Source organism: Caenorhabditis remanei, chromosome X, assembly GCF_010183535.1.
Source record: "Caenorhabditis remanei strain PX506 chromosome X, whole genome shotgun sequence".
Taxonomy (NCBI): domain Eukaryota; kingdom Metazoa; phylum Nematoda; class Chromadorea; order Rhabditida; family Rhabditidae; genus Caenorhabditis; species Caenorhabditis remanei.
The window spans coordinates 12513630-12537636 of NC_071333.1; the positions used below are offsets into that span (position 1 = coordinate 12513630).

Consider the following 24007-nt stretch of genomic DNA (forward strand, 5'->3'; position numbering starts at 1 on the left):
TATCAAGCAAATATTTTGAATTCGAGCGGATTGACATAGCGGTAAATATCCAGCAATTCAATCGAATGTACTTAATCGTCAAGTCTTCATCTTTGACCGGAAAAAGACAAAAAAAAAACTCAAAATCCCACCCTTAAGGATAAAGCAAAACGAAAGTTGAGAGAGGAGTTAGTTGGAAAATCAAAAGCGCGCATCATCCTATGCTGTGTCTCGTAAAGGGATGATCAGAAGCTAATGTGTTTTGTTCCGCTTCAGTAACCTCGTTTTCATTTTTTGTTCGGTTTGGCTCCACATTACAATATGGCATGAAACCGAAAAAAAACTGAAGGTCAGACTGGCTTGGCATTCTGATGAATAAATGAGTAATGTTGGATTAAGCGAGTAAAGTAAGATAAAATGACTTTTCAGAGTTTTTTTGGGGTTGTCATGAAATATGAACCAAGAGTCAAGTCTAGTGATTATCAATTTTCAAAAATGACAATTTGGAAAACAGGGAATCCGTGTTTAACTGGTTTATAGGCTTGTTTTGCCTAATCGCTTGAATTGGAACAAAAATATCATATTGAAGCATTTCGCCGTCTCCTCTCTTTCAAAACAAATTTGACAGAGCCTACCGCTGAACAATGGCCTGCTCTTCTTTCCCTCTCATCTCCAAAAAATGAAATGTGTTTACGACTGAATAATGTTTTTGTATTGGAGCATCTTTCATTTTCACTTTTTTTTTCTGATCCTTATTTTGTCGCCCACTGGTCCGAACCATATCAATATTGAATTATATTGCTTGATTCCAGTTAAATGAGTGGAAAAAGTTTAAAACACAGAGACGAAGTAATGCAAAAGATGAAAAGAATTGGAAATGAATGTGGGCGGTAGGTAAATAGGGTCAAGATTTTAGATGTGAATGCTCGATGCGGGCTAACACAATGGGATGCTCGAGGAGTTAAATTAAAACGGTTTGACACTGAGAGAAAGAGAAGAAAAAATTGTAAAAGTGAACGTAGGCATTGCGACGCAAAGTGTTAAAACATATATTAATGCATTCTTGGGATTGAAAATCACGACTTTTTTTTTAAATTTCTCAAGTGGAACGATCTTGTAATTGATGTTTCAAACTGAAGTTCAAACTACATACAGAGAAAAGCAGATGGATGTATTGTTATTCCGAAAATCGAATGTTTTTGAGCGAATCTCGTAACAGACTAGATAGACTTATGTTTTTAAATAGGTCTTCTGATTCTTCCAGTGTCAAAAAAAAAACGGAATTTAGCAGAGTTACATATCCGGTAACCAATATGATCAAACGAAAAGTTATAGGGATGAATAAAAACTAGTTGCTCATGAAGCAGTCATCCCTCCTCCTGAAATTGGATAACAAGGAATTGTCAAAGAACAAAATAAATGAAAGAAAACACACAAGAGAGCAACGTTTTTAAAGGAGATGTAGGGCTTCATCTAAGAGTGTCAGAATCGAATATAGATACATTCCGAGAGTGAAGATGTATACGTTTCTTCGTCAAGTCTCATTACATCAGATGCGCATGAACTTTTGTTTTATGTATCAAAGGAAAAAAGAAAGTAAATCACATTTGGTGACTACTACTGGTCAGTACTAGAGGATTAAACACTACAAGAGTATTATTTTTCAACAGTCTTTTGCCGACAGAAAACTTTGATCTAGTTTTATTTGTCTGTTAACAAAATAGTGCACAGAATTTTACAAAATGTGATCTTTCAGAAGAAATTTATTTTTTTACAGGACTTTGATTTGTTGGAATAATTGAGGCTGATTGTTATTTCATATCACAATCCGCTAAAAATCAAAGCACAACCTTCCTATCTGACAAGCACAATAATATACATGAATTTTGATAAAATGCCAAAACCAAACAGGAAACAAAACTTCCTGACTACCTCATCAAAAAATTTTTACTTTATCATTTTTGATGTGAAGTAAAATGACTGCTATAGTATGTATCCGAATTTGATAACAACATTTTAAGTATGTAGAATGGAAGAACTGAGCAATGACGCTAGACTAACTTTTTTGAAATGAACATCTTGCACTCATATTTCAAATCGTTACTTTTTTCAGAAATGATAAATGACTAGGAAGTAGTTTTACAATGTATGTGAGTTTTTGAAGAACTATTTCTTCCTTGTCCGATGATTGTTTAGTTATAATGGTTAGATTTTATTGTTCAGCTTTTCAAAAAGTTATTATAGAGCAAAAATCAAATTTCCCAACTACAAAAACGAAACTAAAGGAAAACAAAAATGAACCGGATACTTGCTATATAAGAACATAGTGAGAGGATATTCCGTGAATCGACTAATGCGGCTAACTAAAATGAGTCATTTTGTCAGATTTGGCTAGTTTTATACGAAAAACCAAACAGAAAAAAAAAGAATGAATAAGTAAAAAAAAAAGTGAAAAACTGACAACAATAAAAGAAAACCTTCAAGAAGATCTCATGTTGCCAATTAGGAGCGATAAGTTGGGAATTCATTTGTTTCTGGGAAGCCCGTCAGTCTCAATGATCCCTTTTTTCTGATGTCAACCTTGCATGAGGGAAATGTAAAAGTTTGTTTTTATAACACTGGCTTGACCAGTAGATAATCAAAAATTGGTGCCTATTTCCAAAAAACAAAAAAGTAGTGTGGGCGAATAAGATAGGGAAATCATCAACAAAATGGTGCAGAATATCGAATCTAATCGCGTTAGTGATCCGCCATTTCCTAATCGGAGAACATGCGAGTGCTCGCATATTTGCCCTCACTCTCCGACACAACTATTTTTCCAATTCACAAAAGATTCAGGAGATTCAGATGATGATAAATTGACGTCCCGATTCGCTCGTTTACCAAATATAAGGCTCTATTTCCTTTAGAAGGATACACAGAAAAAAGAATCAAAACATCAGATTACGGCTAAAACGAGTGCAATGACGTAGAGCCAGTTTCCAGAGAAGTTAAACAATGGCAAAAATCACATTCACACCAAAATCACACATTGACCTAAATGGCTTCCAATAAGTTAGAAAACGTACACACCCTGAAATTTCAAATGTGCGGCATGAGTAGTCGAGTTCATGAATATTTAATTTGATTCGACAAAATTTCATCTATGTAGTAACTGGAACAAAGGTTGGGAAAGACGGAAGCGTGCAAGTGCAATCGTCTGGTTTTCTATTAGGTTGGCAAGAAAGTTTTTGTGCATGACTCAAGTTGTTTTTACTCAAACAGGAAGCATTCCAAATACCAAACATAGTAACCATCTTAGTCCACAACTGTCTCCAATTTACTGGATAGGTTCCCGATATCGTCCTGGCAGATCTCCGGTTGTTTCGAGGCAAAATAGACTTCCACACATTTTTCGACTTGACTTCAAGTATCGAAGTCCTGTTCAGCGGCAAAGCGCTGAATTACCCCGAATTTATAGTAATTTGTTAGAAGAAGGTCCGAACTCTAATTTGAATAATTAAAAACTATTTTCCAATAATAGGTGAGAAAATATTTTGTCGGGTATGCAACTAGCGGATATGCAACATTATGGAGGTGGCAGACTTTTTGACCGTGTGGAGCTAAAGACTCACGTATAGTTTTGATTTTTTGCACACAAAAAGAACAGAAGTAGACGATTATTTTTTCACATTTTCCAATCATATACGTTGTGTTGGGTCCTCCACATTAGGGTAATTATTTTCTTTGGGTATGATTCCCTTTTGATGATGTCTACCAGCGTTTGATCAACGACAAGTCGGTGGGTTTCCCTGGGGTAGTTTATGTGCAATACCCACTCTCTATCAGTGATACCCAAATGGTTAAGTCGATTGAAGTTTGAAAGAGGAGAGAGAATTCGAAGCCGCATGTCTACCTTTCACTGAACGCGGATCTTAGCCAAAATATGACTGTTCAATGTCTCTTTTTTTATTGTTGCCGACACATTTCAAAAAGTTTCCAATTGTGTTATAAGTAGTAGTGATTATCATTGATAGTTCACAGGAAGATTGAGATGGAAACTCTCTTTTTACAGCTCACATCATGTACAAATCCTATTCATATGCACTTTTAGTACGTGGTACTTCGACCACAGAAAAATCGCATTTCTCAAAGTTGGAAACTTAATTACTTATAGTGTGCCAAAAGAAGAATTCATCCTTGTAAACTTTTCCTGTTGGTTGCACAAATTTTGAAATTTTGGTATTAGATGGAAAGCGGAAATAAAAATATTGCTGTAAGAGTTGTCGGTCAAGAATAAAGATAGACATGGCTCTTGCAGAAGAGAAGCGTCGGGGGGAATTCCTGACTGCTATCAGAATCACAGAGAGTTTATCTAACAAAGGGTATGCGTAGTTGGTTTTGTTTCTTGTCGATTGACTGGCAACATTCGAAACAAAACATGCACAAAAACTTTCTTGCCAACCTAATATTATTTATGTTGGTTGTAAGATCTTCGGAACAATTTTTACGGAAACAAAACGACGTGAAAATTGGAATTTTACTCAAAAATCCGAGTTGCAACGTTGGTAAGATAAATTGGTGTCCACACTTGTAGTTTGAAATCAATAGTAAGTGAACCAAAATGTTAAACGTCGAAACTAACTGACTTTCATAAACTTCTGCAAAACACAACACCAGACAGAATATAAGGAATTCCGATAATGTTTGCTTATTACAAATCAAGGAAGTTTTACAATGTTTGCGAGAGAAACCAAACAGCTCAAACTTATTTCGGGTCCTGTTTTGAAGATTTTCATCTTTCCTGCTAAACTTTTAGAAGGATAATAAGAAAATGGTGGTCTTGAAAATTAATCAAGTCTCGAGGAGGCAAACATTGTCTAGGTTGGTACCGTCTAGACAAAAATAGATGAATAATATCACATTGCTATTGTTGATGAACACACTGGAAATTTGAGAAAACTTGGGTGTCTCATCTAGACTTTATGTTTTCTCATTTGAAACTTTGCTCTGTCAAAAAATGAGTAAAGACGAGACTGACCGGGAAAAGAACGAATGCTCCTGAAAAAGACCCTATTCACTACATACTAGTGAAATTTGACAAGTGAAAACTATTCCATCATCTTTGACAGGACAAGGGTGGAACATTAACTAAATTCTACGTCTACGTTTGGAATTCCCCAGAAGTTATGCGATTTTTCGAGTAATTGGGGTGCGAGTAACTATAAATAAGTAAGACGGAAACCGGGGCCATAGATTCTGAATTTGTGCGGATGCTCGGGTGCAAAACAAAACGTGAATGATTCTTATACACATGTGTAGAGACATTTCATGTTTGAATAAATAATGAGAGAATGTTTAGACGTTGTTTTTGTTCTCATCTTCTGAATAAAAAAGCTAACTACAGGAGTAACAGTTTTGAGACATACTCGAGCAAGAAATTTCAAAAGTGTCATTTTAATTGATTCGATGTTAGAAAGTTCACTAATGACTATGAAAGAATATTTTAAGTACTATCACATTTCGGATAATTATTAATGAAAAATAACGTGTTATACCAAGACGTGAACTTCATATTCTATAAAACGCGGATCAGTTAATTTACATACACGGTAAATTGTTTCAAACTTTTCTAGTTAACTACGACAATGTATATGTATTAGTTTGCATTGGCGGCAGTTTTCCTGTGTGATGTATTTTTAGACACTTGTTGATTCCCTGATTCCAGCTAAACCCATTGGTTTGAAATTATCACAGTCCGACAACTTTTATTGTCTTCATAATCCCAAAATGCAAAAATGTTTGATTTTTTGTTGAACATGTGCAGTGTATAAATTTTAAATTGTATATTTCAAATGCAACTATTTGATGATCAGTCAAAAAAATACAGAAAGGACCAAAACGCAAAATCCTAGAAAATGACAAACAATATGAATTCAATTCCAATGTGCAATATACATAAAGTAAAGAAATCTGTTGGGAAAGAAAACTAAACGCGAGATCTGACAATGAAATAGAGTCTCCATCTAGTTTAAAAATTGTATAGCAAGAAAAATTAGATATTATGCGATTTGAATGCCTTCAGAATCAAGTTTGGTGAGAGCAAATGACGATTTTAAGGAGTGTGGGCGGGAGATGATGGACCGGAAAGTTTCGTTGGGAGAAAAAAGAATCAGGAGTTGTTAAAGGCACTCATAGTGGGTATATACAGTTTTAAGAGCATTATTAGTGTTTTGTTTTTAGAAAAACTTTTACATGTAATGCTACCAATGAGATGATTAATAATACTAATTTGGTTAAGATGATTTGAATATATAGTTTATCTTTTCAATGGTGACTGTAACTTTGTTGAAAGAAGGATGACTGATAATCAATGACGTCTGCTAGGAAATTCGTCGAAGTAAGCAGGAAAACCATTGGCCACAATAAATATCTTTTGTGGCGTATCTCTGAAAGTAGAAAAATTTAAAACAACTGTATAACTATTATTGTTGCTAACCGATGAATCATATAATCCGGAATTTGGCAGCTTTTTGAAACGGAAGCAGACGCATCAAATAGTGGTGCCTCGAAACTGCAATTTTACACAATGAATAATATAAAACTTCCAATTGTAATCATAACACACCTTCTATTGCCTTCTGAAGATGAAGAATCTGTTTCTGAAGATTGTCGGGACGTTGTGGGGCTAACATTGTGATGTGATCCTATAGAAGAAACTGATTCTCTCATTACTTTTTGTTGATTCCAGCTGTGAGGTAAACTCATAGCTTCTGATTCCACAGCTACCAAATCAACTCCGGTTAGACTTTTGTGGGATTTCAGCGAGTTGAAATTTTGTAGTGTTCCTTGATCCAACGTCGTCACCATTTTTTCTGGGCGATGTTGCATTACATCTTTTCCTTGGCTTGCAGGCGTTGGGGGTATTACAGTTGAAACGGATGTGGAAGGAACATCAAGTGACACTGGTGGAAGCCGCTGTTTTTCTGTTAGGTTGACGTTATGTGAATTGGATGGCACTTCTAGAGGAATCCGATCGGAAACTTCTGAAGTGATTGACTCTATATTGCTGCTGGACGGCATTATCTTTTGAGGTGTTCCATTGTTAGATGGAGTTGGTTCTCTTGAGATTTTTGGAGACTTCTTCTTAATTGGCGTCAAACTTTTTTCTCGAATTGGCTCCGTTGATTTTGAAGATGTAATGAATTTCATTAGTGTTTCTTGAAGATCAGACATTCCACTTGCTACAGGTTCTATTTTGGGCGTCAGTTCCCTTAAGTTTTCAAATGTCATTGGGTTTTCTGGCATTGGAATTTTGAGGTTTTTCAAAATAGTATTTCCATCAAGTTCTTCAAGTTTCATTTCTGTTGTTGTCACTTCCTCACTTGTTTCTCGTGTTGCTGACGTTTTCAACATTGATCGTTCCTTTCGCTTTCTAAAGATAGAATATTTAGATATTCGGGAAAGATTGCATCTTTGTTAAACCTACAATGATTTCTCCTTTTCCACTTGTTTTTGTACCATATCGGTAATACTTTTCTGCATTTCCACAACATTGTCGTTACACCGAGATCTGCGTGTGGAAGTTCCTTTTCTGAAAAATAGGGAAAGTTTACTTTCTGGCCAATAACACGTTTTTTCTGTCCATCTCGAGTTTATTCTCATAGTACGAGTGCACACACGTTCTCTCATTATTTGCTCAGTCACCTCTGTTGCTTTTCTCTGCATCATACACACTATAGTGACGGTCAAGCTACCAAAAGTGAACAGTCTGAACAGGAAGCCAGACGGATATCGAGGTTGGGTCATTATTCGTTTTTCATAGTTTTCATGCATAAAACATGACGCGGAACTGAATATCAATCACACACCTACGTGTACACAGACGAAACATAAAATAACATCAAATAAGCGGTCTCGCATGGCAGATGAAAAATGTTTTTTGCCTGGAACTAATAGAGACAACAGAAGACGCAATAAGCGACACTAGAAATAACCTAAAAACCAGATAATCTAAAAATATAAATAACAACAGGTGAAAGAAAATTTGTGTGATGTTGTTGGAAGTAGACTTTCCAAAAAAAGTACATTTCGTCACACTATATTTGAAAAATCACATTTTCAGCTGTGTTATTTTAAACATTTTTCTGATCCTAAAGATTTTTCAACAACAAAAAATAGCTTGCCTCGTTCCACATACAACACAGCGGAACGCCGCTGCTCGATTTACGAATGTGCACGAATGACAGGCCCATCTATTAATTTCGTCTATATCAAGTCCATCATCTCCTTCGTCAACATCGAAATCTTCTTCACTATTTTTCCTTTTTGTCCTCTTCCGACTTGACATTGAAGACGGCCTGAGTGATTGGCTCTAGCAGTAATAATGAGCGGCGGGAGAGGACTGCAAAACAGAGATATTCCGTATTGATGTGAAATGAGAAAAGAAAATGAGAAAGAACAAAAGAAATGTTGCTTGAAAAAGCGACAAAGTTTAGGAGCAAAACGGACAAGACATCGGGAGAAGAAGACGAAACCGAAGGAAAGGAAGAAAAAAAAAGGAAAAACTGGGAAAGGAAGAAAAAAAGAAGAGAAAGCAAACAAAATAGGCAATAAAATAAGAGAGTGAAGGGAAAAGAGAGCTCAAATTTATTGCGGATTTTAAGGAAGAGTAGCGGGTAGGAGGAGGATAAAATGTGGATCGAGAAACGTTACAAAAAATGATTTATGCTTATTCTTTCTTATTCTTCATCAGTTCATCCTTTTCTCGCGGAGACATTGATTCGAAAACACGATTTTGCCAAGAATCTACGGATAAGAGGAAATTGTAAAAAAGGGGGCGGGGCCAAGGCGAACCGAAGAATACGAGAAGAAAAGCAATTCCATATTGATGAAAAAGAGAAGCCATTTGAAAGGAAGTTACTTTCTCAAAACTAACCATTTCAACGCTTCAGTCTTTCGTTTTTCGACCCTCTGGAGAAAAGTAGAACAGCATGGTCAACATCATCCCGAAAAAAGGCGGCCGCGCAGGCTAAACGAGGACGATGAGAAGGAGAAATTGAAATGAAATGCGGTCAAACCTCATTGAAATCGAACGAACAGTGAGGGAAACGAAGGACGATGAGCGAGGAAATAACTGACGGATCGAGGCAGTGCGCGTGCAGTGATGTAAACACCACATTCCGATAGGTGTGAGAGCGCGCCATGAACCAATCCGATGGAGCGCACTTGTTTCTCAATGGCCACTAATCGGGGTTACGATGAGAGGACAAAGGTCCCTGGGAAGTGGACATTCACAATACTTTCCTATTCTAAGCCTCTTCTACTCAAGTACTCTCTCGCCACAGACCTTGTTACCCGAGAGTTTACTCGGGACCATTGATCGTAGATTTGTTGCAAACTGCTGTCGCAAACAAAACCTTCCCGCCACTGCCACACATTGGTGCTTTGAGTATATGTAGCAGGAATACGGAGAAGAGAATACTGAATTTTAGATATGAGTTGCCGATTCTAGATACACATTTTTACGTGGTTCTAACAAAAAACATGGGATGTTAGAAGGTTTTCGGTTTCTTGTGAGATGAAACACAAAAAATGTGAAACGTGAGCTGTTCAACAACACGTATTAGCTGAGTGACTCAGAAACAAACTAGTTCTCTGGACGTGATTTTTGAAAGGGAAACAGGTCATCTACTACCGCGCCTATTTTTTTCAAAAAGTACAAAAAGGGTTAAGGAAAAAAGTAATGTGATTGGATTACTGTTTCTACAATTTTCCTGATTTGCTACTAAAACAAATTTGCTGAAAAAAAATTATACTAGATGGATATTTTAGTAAAATGGAAGAACAAGCCAATCGAATTAGTTTTCTCTTTTGTTATAGAACAATTGAACGACGCACACGCTGTTTTTTTTTGCTATCGAGGAAGAAACCAAAAAACAGAAAAATGAGCCAAGTAATCCTTGTTTTGACATGACAACTTGTGTTTTGTGATTTGACTTGACACATTTGGCAATGTACAACTTTCAGTAGAAATGAGAAAAAGGAAGTTGTGGTAGAAAGACATTCTAAGAAGAACAAAAAGAGGATGGCAGGAAAACTAGTGATTACAATTATAAATGGATGGATGGTGAAGAATGGGGAGAGCGTTCGTTCGGAGTGTTCGATTGGGGGAAAGTGAGAAAAGAGAAGAAGAGACATTGAGGAAGAGAGAAAGAGGATCGAGTGGGTGAACGGATAGACAAAATAAAGATAAATGAAGGAATCGAGGAGAAACTCAAAATAAAAACGAAATAAAGAATATACACATTTAGTAAATGAAATTCTCAATTTTTGGTTGAAGAAAACATGCAAGTTACATCTTGACACTTGTGGAAAAAAAGAGTTAAAAGTTTTATTTTGACTTTCATTTTCTGCACTTACCACAAAGCCGAAAACCAGACCGAAACGTGACCAAATAAGCAGATTTTCTAAAATGACCTTCGCCGAGGCGGAAAGAAATAATTTATGCGAGTCCGATGTCAGGTTGGAATAATGAATCACTTCTGATTATTTGTTTTTAAAGGATTTTCAATAGCAGTTTTGAAAAATAAAACACAAAATAAATCTGAGAACATCCGAGAAACAAATATTTTCTTATTCACAAAATATAAATGAATGTTCTGAGAATTTTTCTTCTTCTCAAAAATTCCGAAAAATAAACACTGGCCAGATAAAATGCCGCAGACATAAATCTAACACCAAAGCCTCTATTAAGCATAAAAAGTTCTTTAAAACAGCCAGAACACCGCCGTCTTAAGATCATTTCCGCTTAAACTCGAAACTAGTTTTTCTCGCTTCACTTCACTTTCTTCTTTTTCATTTTCACTGATGAAAAAAACTTGTTGCTCTCTGAACAGCTAGAATAACATCTTTCCTGTAGAACTGAAATAGAAAAAAAAGAGAAAAAACCGATGTTTAATTATAATAAACAGAAGATATACATGCAGTCGATTCGTTTTGTCCCTAGCTGTATTGGAATGCGTCATTGAGGCAAATATGCATATGAATGGGGAGATGAAGTGGAACTAGTATGAAAGATAAGTGAGGCAATCGGAAAACGTTTATTAAAAGTAATATATATTCAAGAAGATTTTAGATCCCAAGTATAATGATTCAATTTTACAATCGTCTTACTTCTACCAAATAACATGAGAAGTGTGGGGAAGAATGAATGATGAAATTCAAGATTTGAAGAAAGAAGATGGGAAAGCGAATGAATAGAAATAAAGAAAGGTTCGAGATCTCATTTCAAAAGTGGAAAGTGAAAGAACGAAGAAACTGGTGGGTGTATTGATTCAGTTATTACTAGAAAAAAGAAGAAGTAGACAAAATATAACGGCAAAGAGCTCAAAAGGAAATCATCTTCAATGACAGAAAACGGGGAGTTTTAGGAGATCAAAAACGATTGTCGGGCAGCTTAACTGCGTTGGCGGAGAGGACTTCTTCACTGAATTGCGTACCACGTCCACGACCATTCAGTGCATCTGAAATGAATTGCTCCTCTGTTTCAGCAGATGTGGTTAGAGGTCTAAATGAGGTGGTCAACTAGGATCAACGTTTCAACGACCAATCTCATTCTATCTTTTATCTATTTCCTTTTTCGAAAAAGTTTTGTGAATTTTTTCGATTGACAAAGTCGCAACAAAAAAACGTCAGCTTGTATATTAAATTTGATGCATGTCGCGGAGAAAAATTCAGATATTATTTTTAACTCGAAAATCATAAAATAGCATGAAAATTAACGGTCACAATCACGACTTCAGTGATATGGTACTTCACTTTAAAAGGGGTCAAATATTCAAAAATCGTTGAGAATAATTCGGAACGCACCCTCCCAAAACACTCCTCTATAATTCCTAGTTTTCTCTTCTTTTTCAGACTGACTATTCTTCTTTTTCTTCTTCTACTACTCTAGTTATTCCTTCCTCTTACTTCGTTCGAGTAAGTTCTGACCCTCAGTCATACTTATTTTTGGCGATGTGATTGTGTTTTTTTTCTTATTCCCCTCAAATACTTTACTTCCTTGAAATAAGACTAATAAACATTGCGCAGATGTTTTTTGCAGACGGAGTTTTTCATCTCTTTCATTTTTTCAATTTATTCCGCGCAAATCCAATTACCTCGGCTTCCACTGTACGTTCGGCGCCGTTCGATGTACTCCTTTTTGGCTTGCTTCGCTGCAATATTGAATGATTTTCCAACTCCAAGTTGACGTAGACCTGCAAACTCAACTCGTTCATGTTTTAGTTAACTAAACTTTGAAATAGTTATTTTGCAAATAAGTGCTCAAAATCTTCAATGAGCACTACCAATTATTGTTTTGATTTTAAACGTTTGTTGGCACTCACCTTGAATATGACCACTATACCCCGCTGCTGGAATGTCTTCAGCCTCGTCCTTCTGCAAGAAGAAAAAAACAACGATTAGCCCAATAAAATGATTGCTAATGACAAACCACTAACCTCGAGGGCCCCGAGTTTTCTCGAAACTCTTTGTCGACTTGGCGGTCGTTGGTTCCAATTTCCTCCGCTCACCATTTGTCCGCCGTTCGCAATTTCCCGTCGCTCCTTGATATATATGAGCTTGAGCTTTTTGAAAGAAGAAGAAAAAGAAAAGAAGCAAAAATAAAGAAGCAAAAGCAAACGCATTTGTTCCAGCAAACCAACCTGATTTCTTTTCACCTCTCCTTTACTCCACCATCCACTCTCGATTCCGTCGAACGGATTGCTTTCGATTTCTGAAAGAAAGAGGAGAAGAGTATAGTGATTTGTTACATTTTTTGGAAAACAACAAAAACAATAGATTGGTCTGCTAACGGACGTCATGTACTAGGTATATTTTGTAAGGTCCTTCAATTTTTGGATAAAAAGCCTTGTAGTACAACATTTAAGGGTAATGAATCCAATTCAGGAAACTTCATCAGATCTTAGAAACTGATGCCTGATAGAAAAATGTGTCAATGACCTAATGATCATCGTATTTTTTTGTTTTTTGTATCAAAATGATGTGTGAACTTGTTTAATTTGTTTCTTGACAACTTGTTATGTCCCTTTAGGTAAAAAACAGAGCTAAGCATGCCTTGTTATCACAAAAAGTGAAATTAAATCTGAATGACGTAGTACATCTGTTTTCTCTCTGGCTGGCATTTTCAGGCATGTCTAGTTATATTAACGGTTTCCTTATTACATATTTACGTTTGACGAACAAGGAACTTAACAAAAGCAATTTCCTTTTCCAGCTGTTGTTATGTGATGAAGCTCTACACGGAACAAAAAAATGAATAAGGTAATCAAGTAACTCCTATACTCCGTGACTTTCTTCTGTCAGTTTCCGCCTGAACTCACTTTTTGGCATACTTTTGCTTCTTTGTTTCAGTTGTTCTTGTTGCCCTCTTTGTCCATTCTCATACTCTGTTCTTCTGTCCTGAAAACGAATATGTTCTTCACATCTAATCTAATTTCAATATCTTCATTTCCTCATTTTTCATTACCATTCGACCCGATGGCTCCTCTCTCGCCGCGAAATTTGCAGAATTCCGGTTAGATCCATCCCCGTTTACTCCTGGAAAACAAAATTGCCTATTTATTTTTGTCCGTCATTTTATTCATTTTTGCTTGCCTGTGTGTTGCTGCTGCATACTCATTGCCATTTGAAGATTCTGCATATCCATTTGCATTTTCATTAGCCTCTCACGAAGTTCGTCATTCGTCATTTCCGTAAAGTTTCTCATTTGTTCATCGCCTCCCATTGCCATTGATCTCTGCAAAAAGCTCTTTTTCTGTTCACACATGTGGAATCATTCTCAGTTTTTCCTTACGTTCTCCGCCGAAAAATTCTGATTCGAAGCGTTTGGTGTTTGAAGTTGAGCGCCTTCTGAAAAAGTTCAAACTTCAATAATTTTTCACGCTGAGTGACTCCACAAAAAACACATCTCAATGTACCAAACTAGAGCATGTTTATTACAAACTTGCTATTTTCTCCCCGTAAGAAGAATCACATTGAAACACGATACTTTTTTTTACTTTTTTGTCTTCAAAATATTCATAGCAATGTCAGTTGTAATAATATTATTCTTACCAGGTCCCGAAACGTTTCTTGTCGAGAATCCACTGTTTTCGCGTGATCCAGCTACATATCGACTGCCAACCTGCCATTTTGCGCCAGGAATATAACCGGTGAAACCTGGAGTCGTTTAAAGGTTAGTGGTTGTTAATAATGCGCATGAAACTTTTGTTAAACGTTTAACCTGACTTATTCAATTAGCAAATCTAATATATGTTAAGTTTATCTCATGTTAATTTCATTTTAATCTTTTTTAAATAGCTGAACTGTTTAGCTTTTTTACTCAAAATTTGAATAATGGTTATTTAAAAAAGTTAAACTTCACCTGATATCGGCTGATTCTTGTAGCTATTTGGCATTGCAAGTTGAGCGTGATCTCGCTATATGTAGAATATGCTAGCAGAAAACGGAAACGTGCTAGAAGATATCTAAAAACCTCTGATATCCAAGTTTAGTTACATATGAACATAAGAAAAGCTTGTGAAGTTTCAAAGAGCAAAAAAAACATGAGAGTAGGCAAAAGCGCATAAGAGAAAATATACACATGCGCCACGCTCTGGACCCGAAATATTGTTTTGGACCACTTTGCCAGGCAACGGAAAGTATACGTCGAGAAAAGAGAAGAGAAGAAGGACGCTCGCATGGGGGACATGCAGCTTCTACAATTTTTGGCTAGGATGTTTACCAAGACAACGACGAAGAAAAAAAAAAGATGAATAGGCATAAAACGTCGCTCACGTTGCAGTGTGTTGACTATAGAAATAATTGACATTGGTCCGACGTGAACTTTTTGTGCACTTAACTTCAAATGTTCTTTTTATGAAAATAATGTTTTCACGGTCAAACATCAGCAGTTTCAATTTGAATTACATATCTGAACTGAGTAAAAAATATGACGTTGGAAAAGGAAGTTATAAATACCACTGTTCCAATATAAGAACATTAAGGAAATCCGATTACCACCGCCCGCCAAATACCGTTTCAGAAGATTACCTACTCGTTTTCAATATGGTTTTCAAAAGTGCATTTCACTGTACAAACTAGATGATTCAGACCACGAATGCAAATTCAGAATCAATTGTGTACACCATGATATTGTGTACGTTGTTCCAAACGTCACTTCCATATAATTTTTAAAAGTATATTCACGCTCAACAATTATTCAGTTGAAGAGAGTTTCACTGAATTTCACAATATTGCGATGAATATGGTGACATTGAGTGATTTTAAGTTTTATGTACTCTAAACTGGTCTTATTTTGAATACAGGCGTAATTTCGTAAAAAAACCTTAAACAGTTTTTTTTCAGTTCACGTTTTACATAGAAATAGCAGTTTGCATATTCTTGACTTTTCAATAAACCTAAATTTTCAAAGGTTCAGAAAATTTAACAGACACTCTCGATATGTTTTATTCGTTGTAACCAACAACCGTCATTATGACCTTTTCCTATTTTTTCGTTTTTCTTATCATCCGTGCCAAAGATTGTCTGCGGCAATCAGTGGCCACTCATTGTCTGTTATGCTATTTGCTCTCTTATCCGGATGCATTGAGCAAACAACCATCCGATCATAAACGAAGGTGTCAAATCAGAGTTAAACATCCACAAATAGAATGCGCATTTTTTCTTTTCAATTTTTCTTATTTTTTCAATGACATCACCCTTAAAGGATATGATGGATCGGCAGAAAAAAAGAAGGAAAACGAACGAATTTATTTTTCGCCGTCAGTTTTTTTTTTTCAGTAGCTCGTTTGCTCCCTCCTTGAAAGTGTGAAGTCCTTTTTATTCTTTTTGAAAAAAAAAAGACGAAAATAGAAATGAGGTGTTTTGAAGCCTATTGAACATACATGAAAGCTTCGTTAACAACCACAAATTGTTCTACTTCCGTGTTTGGTTTGGAACCCTCTAGGGAGTTGTTTTTCTCGAATCAACGTGTAAAGAATATATTGGACGTGCTTCTGCTAAAATGTGAAAATCATGCCTTTTAAGTTATTCAGCATTCTAATATGCCCTTATGGAAAAGTACATTTTCTAAATCTCAATATTAGCTGTTTCAAATAAGCGGACATCATCCTTCATGTCCATCTTATTCATCTAATACTATTTTAGTCATCTTCCATCTACGAGCATACATCATATTGCCTCTTAGTTTGTGCTATTTCTCTATTTCTCCATCTGAATGAATTTTAAATTGGCTTTACAAATTGCGTTGTGAGACGTTTGTCATACCAAGGTGACAACTTCTTTTATTTCATTGCTCTTTTGAGAGAACTACTTTTTTGGTGTTCGCGCAGCGTATTGTATACAATTGAACTCTAGAGCTATGACTTAGCTTTATGTCACAGAATACATGCGGGAGAGGAGCCTACACTCATACATTTTTTCCTAGAATATTTACATTCTACCTGTCTTTTCCAATTTTTCAGTGCACAAACGCGCAGACGTAGGGCATTGCAGCGCCCCTCACTTCACAAATATTTGTCCAAGTCCGCACCCCCCTTGATCACAACTTTTGTTCTTTTTTACACTTCCATCCTGTTGCCGTTGCGTGTCCAACCATGTTAAGTCAGTTACTTTTAATTTGATTTCTAGACGCCGTTCGATTGATACCCTTTTGTCTACTTTCACCCTTTTTTGCAAATAAAAGTGTTCACTGCAAATGTGTCTATCAAGATTCATTAAATTTGATTTTTGTTTGAGTTTTCTGTCAAAAAGTCATTAAAAAGCCTTCTAAGTTCAAACAGTTTTCTTACAAATCCATTTTCTGAATTATATGAACTTTCTGTTGAGGTTTCTCCTCATTAAGAGAAATTATTTTCTGCAATTTTCTAAAGTTTTGGTTCTGCAGATGATAACGAAGTTCACCTTGATCCGTATGTTCTCTTACAAATCTCAAAACGTCAAACAAGCAGTTGTTTTGAAAAATTAAGAGAAACAACAATCCTTTATTCGAATTTTTCTGCGAGAGATTCAAATCTTCAATACTGTTAGCGCCAAATAGGTTCACTCATCGAAAATCAATTCTGGCAAATGACCTCTTTTGTTTTTTTATTTTTTGTTTTCTACACCTTCACCTGTTTTCATTTATTCAGCCTACTAGTGCTCTCTCATCTCGTTATTTTTTTTCTCCTCGTTTCTTTTTTGTTGTTAACTATTATTTTTTCTGGAAAAGGATGCTTTCACCTTTCCGTTGTTATGCTTTTCTTCAAATGATAACATAGCAACCAAGAAACAAAAACAAGAAAATATTGGTTTTTTATTCAGAATGGTGTCTTGCTGGAACGTCTGAAAAATCAATGTCGTCGCATTTCGGTACCCACAAAGCCGGTTAGTTTTTTTTCTTTTATTTTCATATGTTGGTCGGTCGCTATTCTTTTCAGTTCTTTTTTGTGTTATTTTTTTCTCTCGATATAGTTTTTTTTTCTGAGATGACATGTAGTGAAACGGGAAACAAATGCCACATTATCATGAAGTATGTGACAAAATTTGGTATTCAAATATTCCATGGGCTTTTTGTCTAAATTTCATTTGTTGTACTGAAATGTTCTAATTTTCGGTTAACATAAAATATTTTAAGAAACAGGTGTCTCCTTAAAATCCCTAAGCGCCTTATTTACTCACCTTATTCTCTTAAAAGTTTTCACAAAGTCACTATGTTTTGTCCAGTGCTTCCTATTTTTCCACAACGAGATTTTCCAGGTTTGTTAGTTGTAAGAGAAAAAAAAAAACACTTCAAAACTAAAATAATGTAGCTAATCAACAAGCAAAAAAAGCGAAAAAGCATACTGAACGATAGAGGCAAACGCCAATTTGCATGTACATTCTCGCAAGAACATTTTTTCATTCTCTTTTCCAGTCCTATTCAACTAAAATTGTACAAACAAATTCTATTATGTATGATTATTCATTTTCTTTTCCTCACATTATTCAACGCTGAGGCCTAGTATTTCAAAAGCATTTAATCATGATAATCTGTCGCAATCAAATTGGTAAGTCTTGTCAGATCTGAAATAGTTGAAGGTGACTAATGATATATCAAAAAATATAGTTTGCCAGTAAAACCTATTTTACCTGAAATTGAATAAAAGATGAACTGATTGCGCAAATTCTCTAAAAAACTAATCCATCAAGATTTCCTTATGCGATAGCGAAAACAAGTGAAAAACCTCCAAATTTCAAGGTTTTTACCAAACTTGGTTTTATTTCAAAACTATTACTATATGTATTCCATGGGTACTTCTTCGAGATCAAGCTTCGAATTTTCGGATTCTATAGGTATGATGATTTCCTAAACAGAAGTTAGAAAATTAGCATGTAAAAAACCAAAACCTTAACGTTAAGTGATTCTCTCAAAGTACAATGTAGTGTTCAAACAAAACAGTTGAAATCTGAATCATGTTTTCCAGAAAACAATGCGTCACTGGTATGCTTTACGCATTTTCATTTTTGATCTTTATCGTATTTCACAAAAAAACAAGTCACACTCAGCATTTCAACATCCGTCATGAGTTAGAAAACTCATCCTAGCAGTTGTTTTCGTCAAGGAGAGAATAGCGGACCACTGCATTATTCATCCGTAGCTCTTCTTTTGTTACATCCCATCTCATCTGCAGTAGTCGTAATTACACTGCCCAAATGCAGTAAATCGACAGCGACCTCTCTCCTCCAAAACGGGTTGATCTCCGAGGCAACATTTGGCCCTTTTCACCCATCTGCTGTGTAGATCTCCTCAATGTTTCTCCCCTTGTTTATCCATATGTCCTCCTCCTCGCACAACGTGTCTCCAGTACACACCAAATCGACCCAACGGGCGCATTGACGCGTTTTTCGATATATGAGTGATTTTTTCTGTTTTTTTTTCTTCTGTAAAAAATATTGCCGCGCTATTTGAATTTTGTATGCTCTCACTGACTTTTGCTTATCATTTTTGTCACGAAACATGTAGGCACGCAAGAAGTTTTGATTTTATTGAGCAGTTGCACGCGACAAAGTGTTGCTTGATAACAATTCGCTCAATTTACTTCACTTATTATTGTTAAAATGCCTTCTTTTTCAGCAAAGCTCGTCTTCGTGCCATGGTTATGGAATAAAATGGCATTTATCAAACGGAAAACGGTCAAATTCTCAGTGGATCTTCAAGTGAGTTGTTTTGTTCATTTTTCGATAAAAAATCTCTCAAAAACGGAAAAAAGCTATAATTTCTTTTAGGTATGTCATTTATCAGATGTTCCACTTGTGAATGCAACAGTATTCGGAAAGATGAGATTGCTCGACGGAGGTTCATTTGAAGAAGCTACAGAAAGGGTTGAAGTGAGTATATTGATCTTCAAAACAACCAAAATCAATGTTTCACAATCGAACTAATTGGTTTTCAGGTCAAAAATCACAGTGCCTCGTTCAACACACGTTTCGTTTTTTGCTGCCGGATTCCATGTGATCAGAACTCAGGGACACTGGAAAAGTGTTTGTGTCGAGTGTCAATCAGGAAGGTGAGCACAATAACTGATTATCAAATGATGCGGGAATGATATGAATGATTTGTTGCAATCTATAAGCAACAAGTTTCTTGAAATGTCAACCAAATTTTTCATTTGTTGTTCAAACCGAAATCCCTAACTAAAATTAATTTTCAGGAGCAAAAAGGCGGAAAGTCGTTTTACAAACTCGGATTCGTGGATATCAACCTTTCCGAATATGCGGCTTCTGGTGTCGAAGGAATGTCAAGAACCTATCTTCTCAATGGATACACCAGTAATCAACGGCTGGATAATTCAAAAGTGTGCATCAAGATTGCGATGGCACATCAGAGCGCTGATCCTTTTTTCAGAGTGTGAGTTTCAAATCCGACAACGTTTGAGTCTGAGCTTCCTATTTCAGACCTCGACTATCAAACTTTGGTCCACGGGAAGATGGTGCAATTGATCAGGATGGATTCAGAGCCGACGATGAAACAGATTCAGAGGAAGGAACGTCATCCCATCCAAAGCCATCGATGATCGAAGCTCCAGGTAATCATATTTTCAATTTCTTGTTATTATTAGCAGCTAGAACTACTGGCCACTGTGATTGTTGTGCCATATTGGTTTCGCGCATCAAACACATGTCCCATCTAAGGTTTTTTCACAGAAAATGCGTCAGCGGCAAGTAATTCACAAATGGAAGAACCTTATATCGAGCGACGTGGAGTTCACCAAGGCCCGCACCAAGTTTGTCAGCAACGGAGATTTAGTCAGGACCGTTCGGCGCACAAAATTCAGCATTCACGGTGAGTTTCAAATCATACGAGAACAAATGTGAATACTGTTGGTGAAAAAGCGACTGACCGTGATTTTCATATGTTTGAAACCGTTTCATCCGCAGTTTGGTTAACATTATACGATCTGAGTCATATAGTGGACTTCATCTCTAGAAATTTCCTAACGGCGCAGTATGCAGATGAAAACCGTGAAATTTTAATTCGGAATCCATTTTTTCCAGATTCGATGCTGACAACGTGATCAACAAGATCATTGCCGAGTGCCGCATCTCAGAAGACGAAGTCGAAGGTAACAATGCTGGTCTTGTTCTAGAGAAATTTTTGGATAAGAATGGAAAACCTCTTGTCAATCCACGTCCGCCGACAAAACGGACGTCTTATGTAGCCGAGCATTTTAATGATAATTGAATTCATAGCTATCAATTTTTATTCCACTATCTACATCAATTGTATTTTAAGAAGGACATACTATCTGTCCCTCATACACCTCTCGCTGGTTCTACAACTTTACGGTTCCCACTTCTCAAGCTATTTTTGTTGAATGCCTGTATCATCCAAGGGTTTTTTTTCGTAAACTGCAGCTGATTTATAATAATTGTTTCGGGTGAATAGAAAACAATCAATGAATGATTCTCTGAAATGGTTGACGAATTGAAATACATTTATTTTAAGGAGGAAATGGATGCTACCAGGAAAAGAATGAAGACAAAACAGGAGACAAAAATGACTTTGATTGGTGTGTGGAAAGAAACAATTTAAAAATTTAGGGAGAGTTTTTAGTCGTCGAAAACAACCCATATAGTCCATGAAGTTTTATGAAGAGGAAAAGAACATATTAACAAGAAAATAGATATGAACTCAAAAAATTACGACAAGAAGCAGTGGAGAAAAACCGAGAGGAAAATTGTTCTAGTCTAGGTGGAAATGTGAGAAAAAGAAAGGTAAGATAAAAGTTAGAATAGATTTATAAGTTACAATCCAGATAGAAATTTGACGAGTAGAGTGAGAAAGGTGAGTGCAATGCAATGCTATGGTTGACGTAAAAATGCTTGTAACTATTGGTATGACCAATTGGATCTACCATCTCTTCTTGTAGTCATCAACTGATACTCCTCCTGGTCCATAAGCAATGACGAGAAGAAGTCCTCCGATGACAGACATTGTTTGGAAGAAATCGTACTTCATGAAGTCTCTATAGAAACGATCAGCCGGGATCGACCACCTGAAAAAACAACATTCAGTTTGGAAAAAAACTGAATGAAACGAATACTGTCAAATTGAAAATAGTTTCCAGCATCTTCATTTTCCTAGAATTTAAAGTCGAACTTACCAAGCGTTAAGCCAAAGGTTGAGTCCGAAGAGCCAGATGACAAGAACCATAGCAGAAAGTTTAGTCTTGTAGCCGATTGAAACAAGAGTGATGAGACCGAATCCAACAACGATTTCCAGAACTTGCATGAAGGTCATCTCGAAGTGCATCAAAGACATGAACATGAAGATAAGAAGGACACGTCCGGCAAGGAGCATGTATGACTTTGGCTTGTTCGAATCTCCCATGGTTGGCACTCCAGCAAAAAGGGAAGCCTTCTCTTCCTGAGTTTCAGCGAGAAGAAGCAAAAGTCCTCCTCCGACAGCGATGTTTCTGGAAGATATTCATGAATTAAAGTTTAATCGATTCAATTTCCCCTACCTGGCCAAGAACTTCAGATCCCAGAGAATGTGGTAAGCGATGGTTTGAAGAATGACGATACTGGCCAAGATACCACAAGCGACTAATACCTTCTTACGGAGCATGATCATGGCAACTGGGATGAACTGTCCGAAGAAGTTGTAAATGACGAAGAGGGTAGCGATGAACCATCCGCATGACCAAGACTCTTGCATGAATTGTTTCTGATCATCCCATTGGAAATACATACGAATTCCATCTTCCAAGAATGTCGATACCAGGCAGAGACGAGCAACGTGCGGCAGGTAGGTCCTCGTTTTGCGGAAGAACTGAAAACAATAATAATTGATTATGCCCATTATGGCTTCTCTGCGCCACTCACATCTTCAGCGGCGTCTTCGGCTTTCGCCAACATCTCGTTTTGACCACCTGGAGCTCGGAACTGGTTCATTTTCCAGAGACGAGCTGAAAAATTATGGTGTGATTACTTGTAGTGTGAAGTGACGAAGCGAGAAAAAAACGAAAAAAAAACGACAATCGGATGATAACGGGTCGATAAAATACATGACAGGCGGTTAGGGAGGAGCGGGCGGAAATCAAGAAATCTGAAGCTATTTAGACAGACGATTGAAAGATGGATGAAAGAATAGGAAGAATGAAATGGCTGCAAAAGTGAACACGTGGCGTGTGCACTTCACGAATGATGCGTTCAACTGCAGTCTGCGTCTCTTGGAGGAATCTTGGTGAGGTGTAAGAGGTCAACGGATCAATATTCCCCTCTCTCCCTCTCTTCCCGAAACACGGATAGATAATAGAGGGACACGTACACAACTGTTTCAATTCAATATCACGGAGTGTCTATTGAAGAGGATAAGATAGATGGAATGAAACGTTGAGAGATTAAACAGAATCAACATTTTTTAGTTTTCTTTTCTGAGAACTCGTCATTTTGGTGTATTCAAATGTTGCAAAAGGGCATCTGACTAGTAGGAAAAAGATGCTATCAAATATCGGCGTTTAGTAGGAAGAGTAGCCCAAGCATACACAAATGTGTATTCATTTCTAGAGGCTTTTGTTAGCTTTTTCTGCCTACGCAATTTCCCATCATCTCGATGCGGGTTTTTTGTTTTGTGAATTGCAAATGAGCTGCACCCGTTGGCCCCGCTCGGTTACACAACTGACGTGGGTTAAGAGAAAAAAGAAGACGTTTGAAAATTAGAGTGTACGTATATAAATAGAAACAATCAGCCGCCTGAATTTTGAAAACATCATTCTCTTTCTCTGATTCTCATTTTCTCCAGGTAGGAGGAAAACCGTCAAAGCTGCACAATGTCAACACAAAGCGGTCACGACTTTTTGTTTATTAAACTAGCCAACATATGGCTGGCCACTGGAGGACGGCGAATATTTGAACGGATCGTTGGAAGAATTTCGGAATCTCGATTAAACAATACAGTTCTTCTAGGCGAATTCGTTGAGTTCGACGAGAAAGCCGTGGGCGGCAGTTATGTTTGACGTCGACTAGGAAAAAAATAATTCACCGAGTGTGTATGTGTGTGTGCGTGTGTACGTCATCGTTTCTTTTTTTGTACTACACAGAAACTGAACTAGTGTAGTATCTGTGATTTGGTACAACAAAAGTAATCGGAAAACGAATCTATCATTCAAAGAAACAAAAAAAAACTTTTCTTGATGGTTTCCTAGTTTACTCAACTCTCGAGTAGTGTATCCAGTGTAAACAAAACAGCAAACCGGTATTAATAGGTTCAAAGTAAAGGTCTCGTCCATAAGCATAAGTGAAGACGTTTAGCCCGAATGACTCTTCCAAAAACGGGTTCTCTCCGGACAAACGAAAGGGAAAACATAAGAGAGGAAATAGTGGTGTTGAACCGAATGAGGCGAAAGGAGAGAGGAGGCACGAAATAGGAAGAGACAGGGGCCGCGTCGCAGCCGCACGCGAGCTGATGTGGTGGTTGCGGTCGGAAAAATGAAAATGACACTCTCGAAGAAGGAAAGAAGGA

The 24007-nt window shown here is 36.8% G+C and overlaps 4 protein-coding genes across 4 annotated transcripts; 1 reads left to right on the forward strand and 3 right to left on the reverse strand.

The window, feature by feature from the left end:
* Window positions 1-6328: 6328 nt before the first annotated feature.
* Window positions 6329-7503, reverse strand: GCK72_024467 (uncharacterized protein; the record flags this gene model as incomplete). The annotated part of the gene is made up of 4 exons (XM_003117805.2): window positions 6329-6407; window positions 6458-6532; window positions 6587-7393; window positions 7448-7503. 4 exons carry the CDS (start codon window positions 7501-7503, stop codon window positions 6329-6331), a joined length of 1017 nt encoding a protein of 338 aa, XP_003117853.2.
* Window positions 7504-11394: 3891 nt separating this feature from the next.
* Window positions 11395-14420, reverse strand: GCK72_024468 (uncharacterized protein; the record flags this gene model as incomplete). The annotated part of the gene is made up of 11 exons (XM_053735905.1): window positions 11395-11483; window positions 12120-12218; window positions 12348-12399; window positions 12462-12566; window positions 12666-12736; window positions 13344-13422; window positions 13490-13560; window positions 13639-13759; window positions 13817-13872; window positions 14077-14181; window positions 14387-14420. The coding sequence occupies 11 exons, from the start codon at window positions 14418-14420 to the stop codon at window positions 11395-11397; spliced, it is 882 nt and encodes a 293-aa protein (XP_053579471.1).
* A 4681-nt stretch (window positions 14421-19101) lies between these two features.
* GCK72_024469 (uncharacterized protein) lies at window positions 19102-20725 on the forward strand (the record flags this gene model as incomplete). Its single annotated transcript, XM_003117988.2, has 7 exons — window positions 19102-19200; window positions 19270-19371; window positions 19437-19550; window positions 19695-19891; window positions 19939-20069; window positions 20188-20326; window positions 20539-20725. 7 exons carry the CDS (start codon window positions 19102-19104, stop codon window positions 20723-20725), a joined length of 969 nt encoding a protein of 322 aa, XP_003118036.2.
* A 669-nt stretch (window positions 20726-21394) lies between these two features.
* Window positions 21395-22437, reverse strand: GCK72_024470 (uncharacterized protein; the record flags this gene model as incomplete). The annotated part of the gene is made up of 4 exons (XM_003118025.2): window positions 21395-21539; window positions 21648-21959; window positions 22008-22315; window positions 22369-22437. The coding sequence occupies 4 exons, from the start codon at window positions 22435-22437 to the stop codon at window positions 21395-21397; spliced, it is 834 nt and encodes a 277-aa protein (XP_003118073.1).
* Window positions 22438-24007: the final 1570 nt, after the last annotated feature.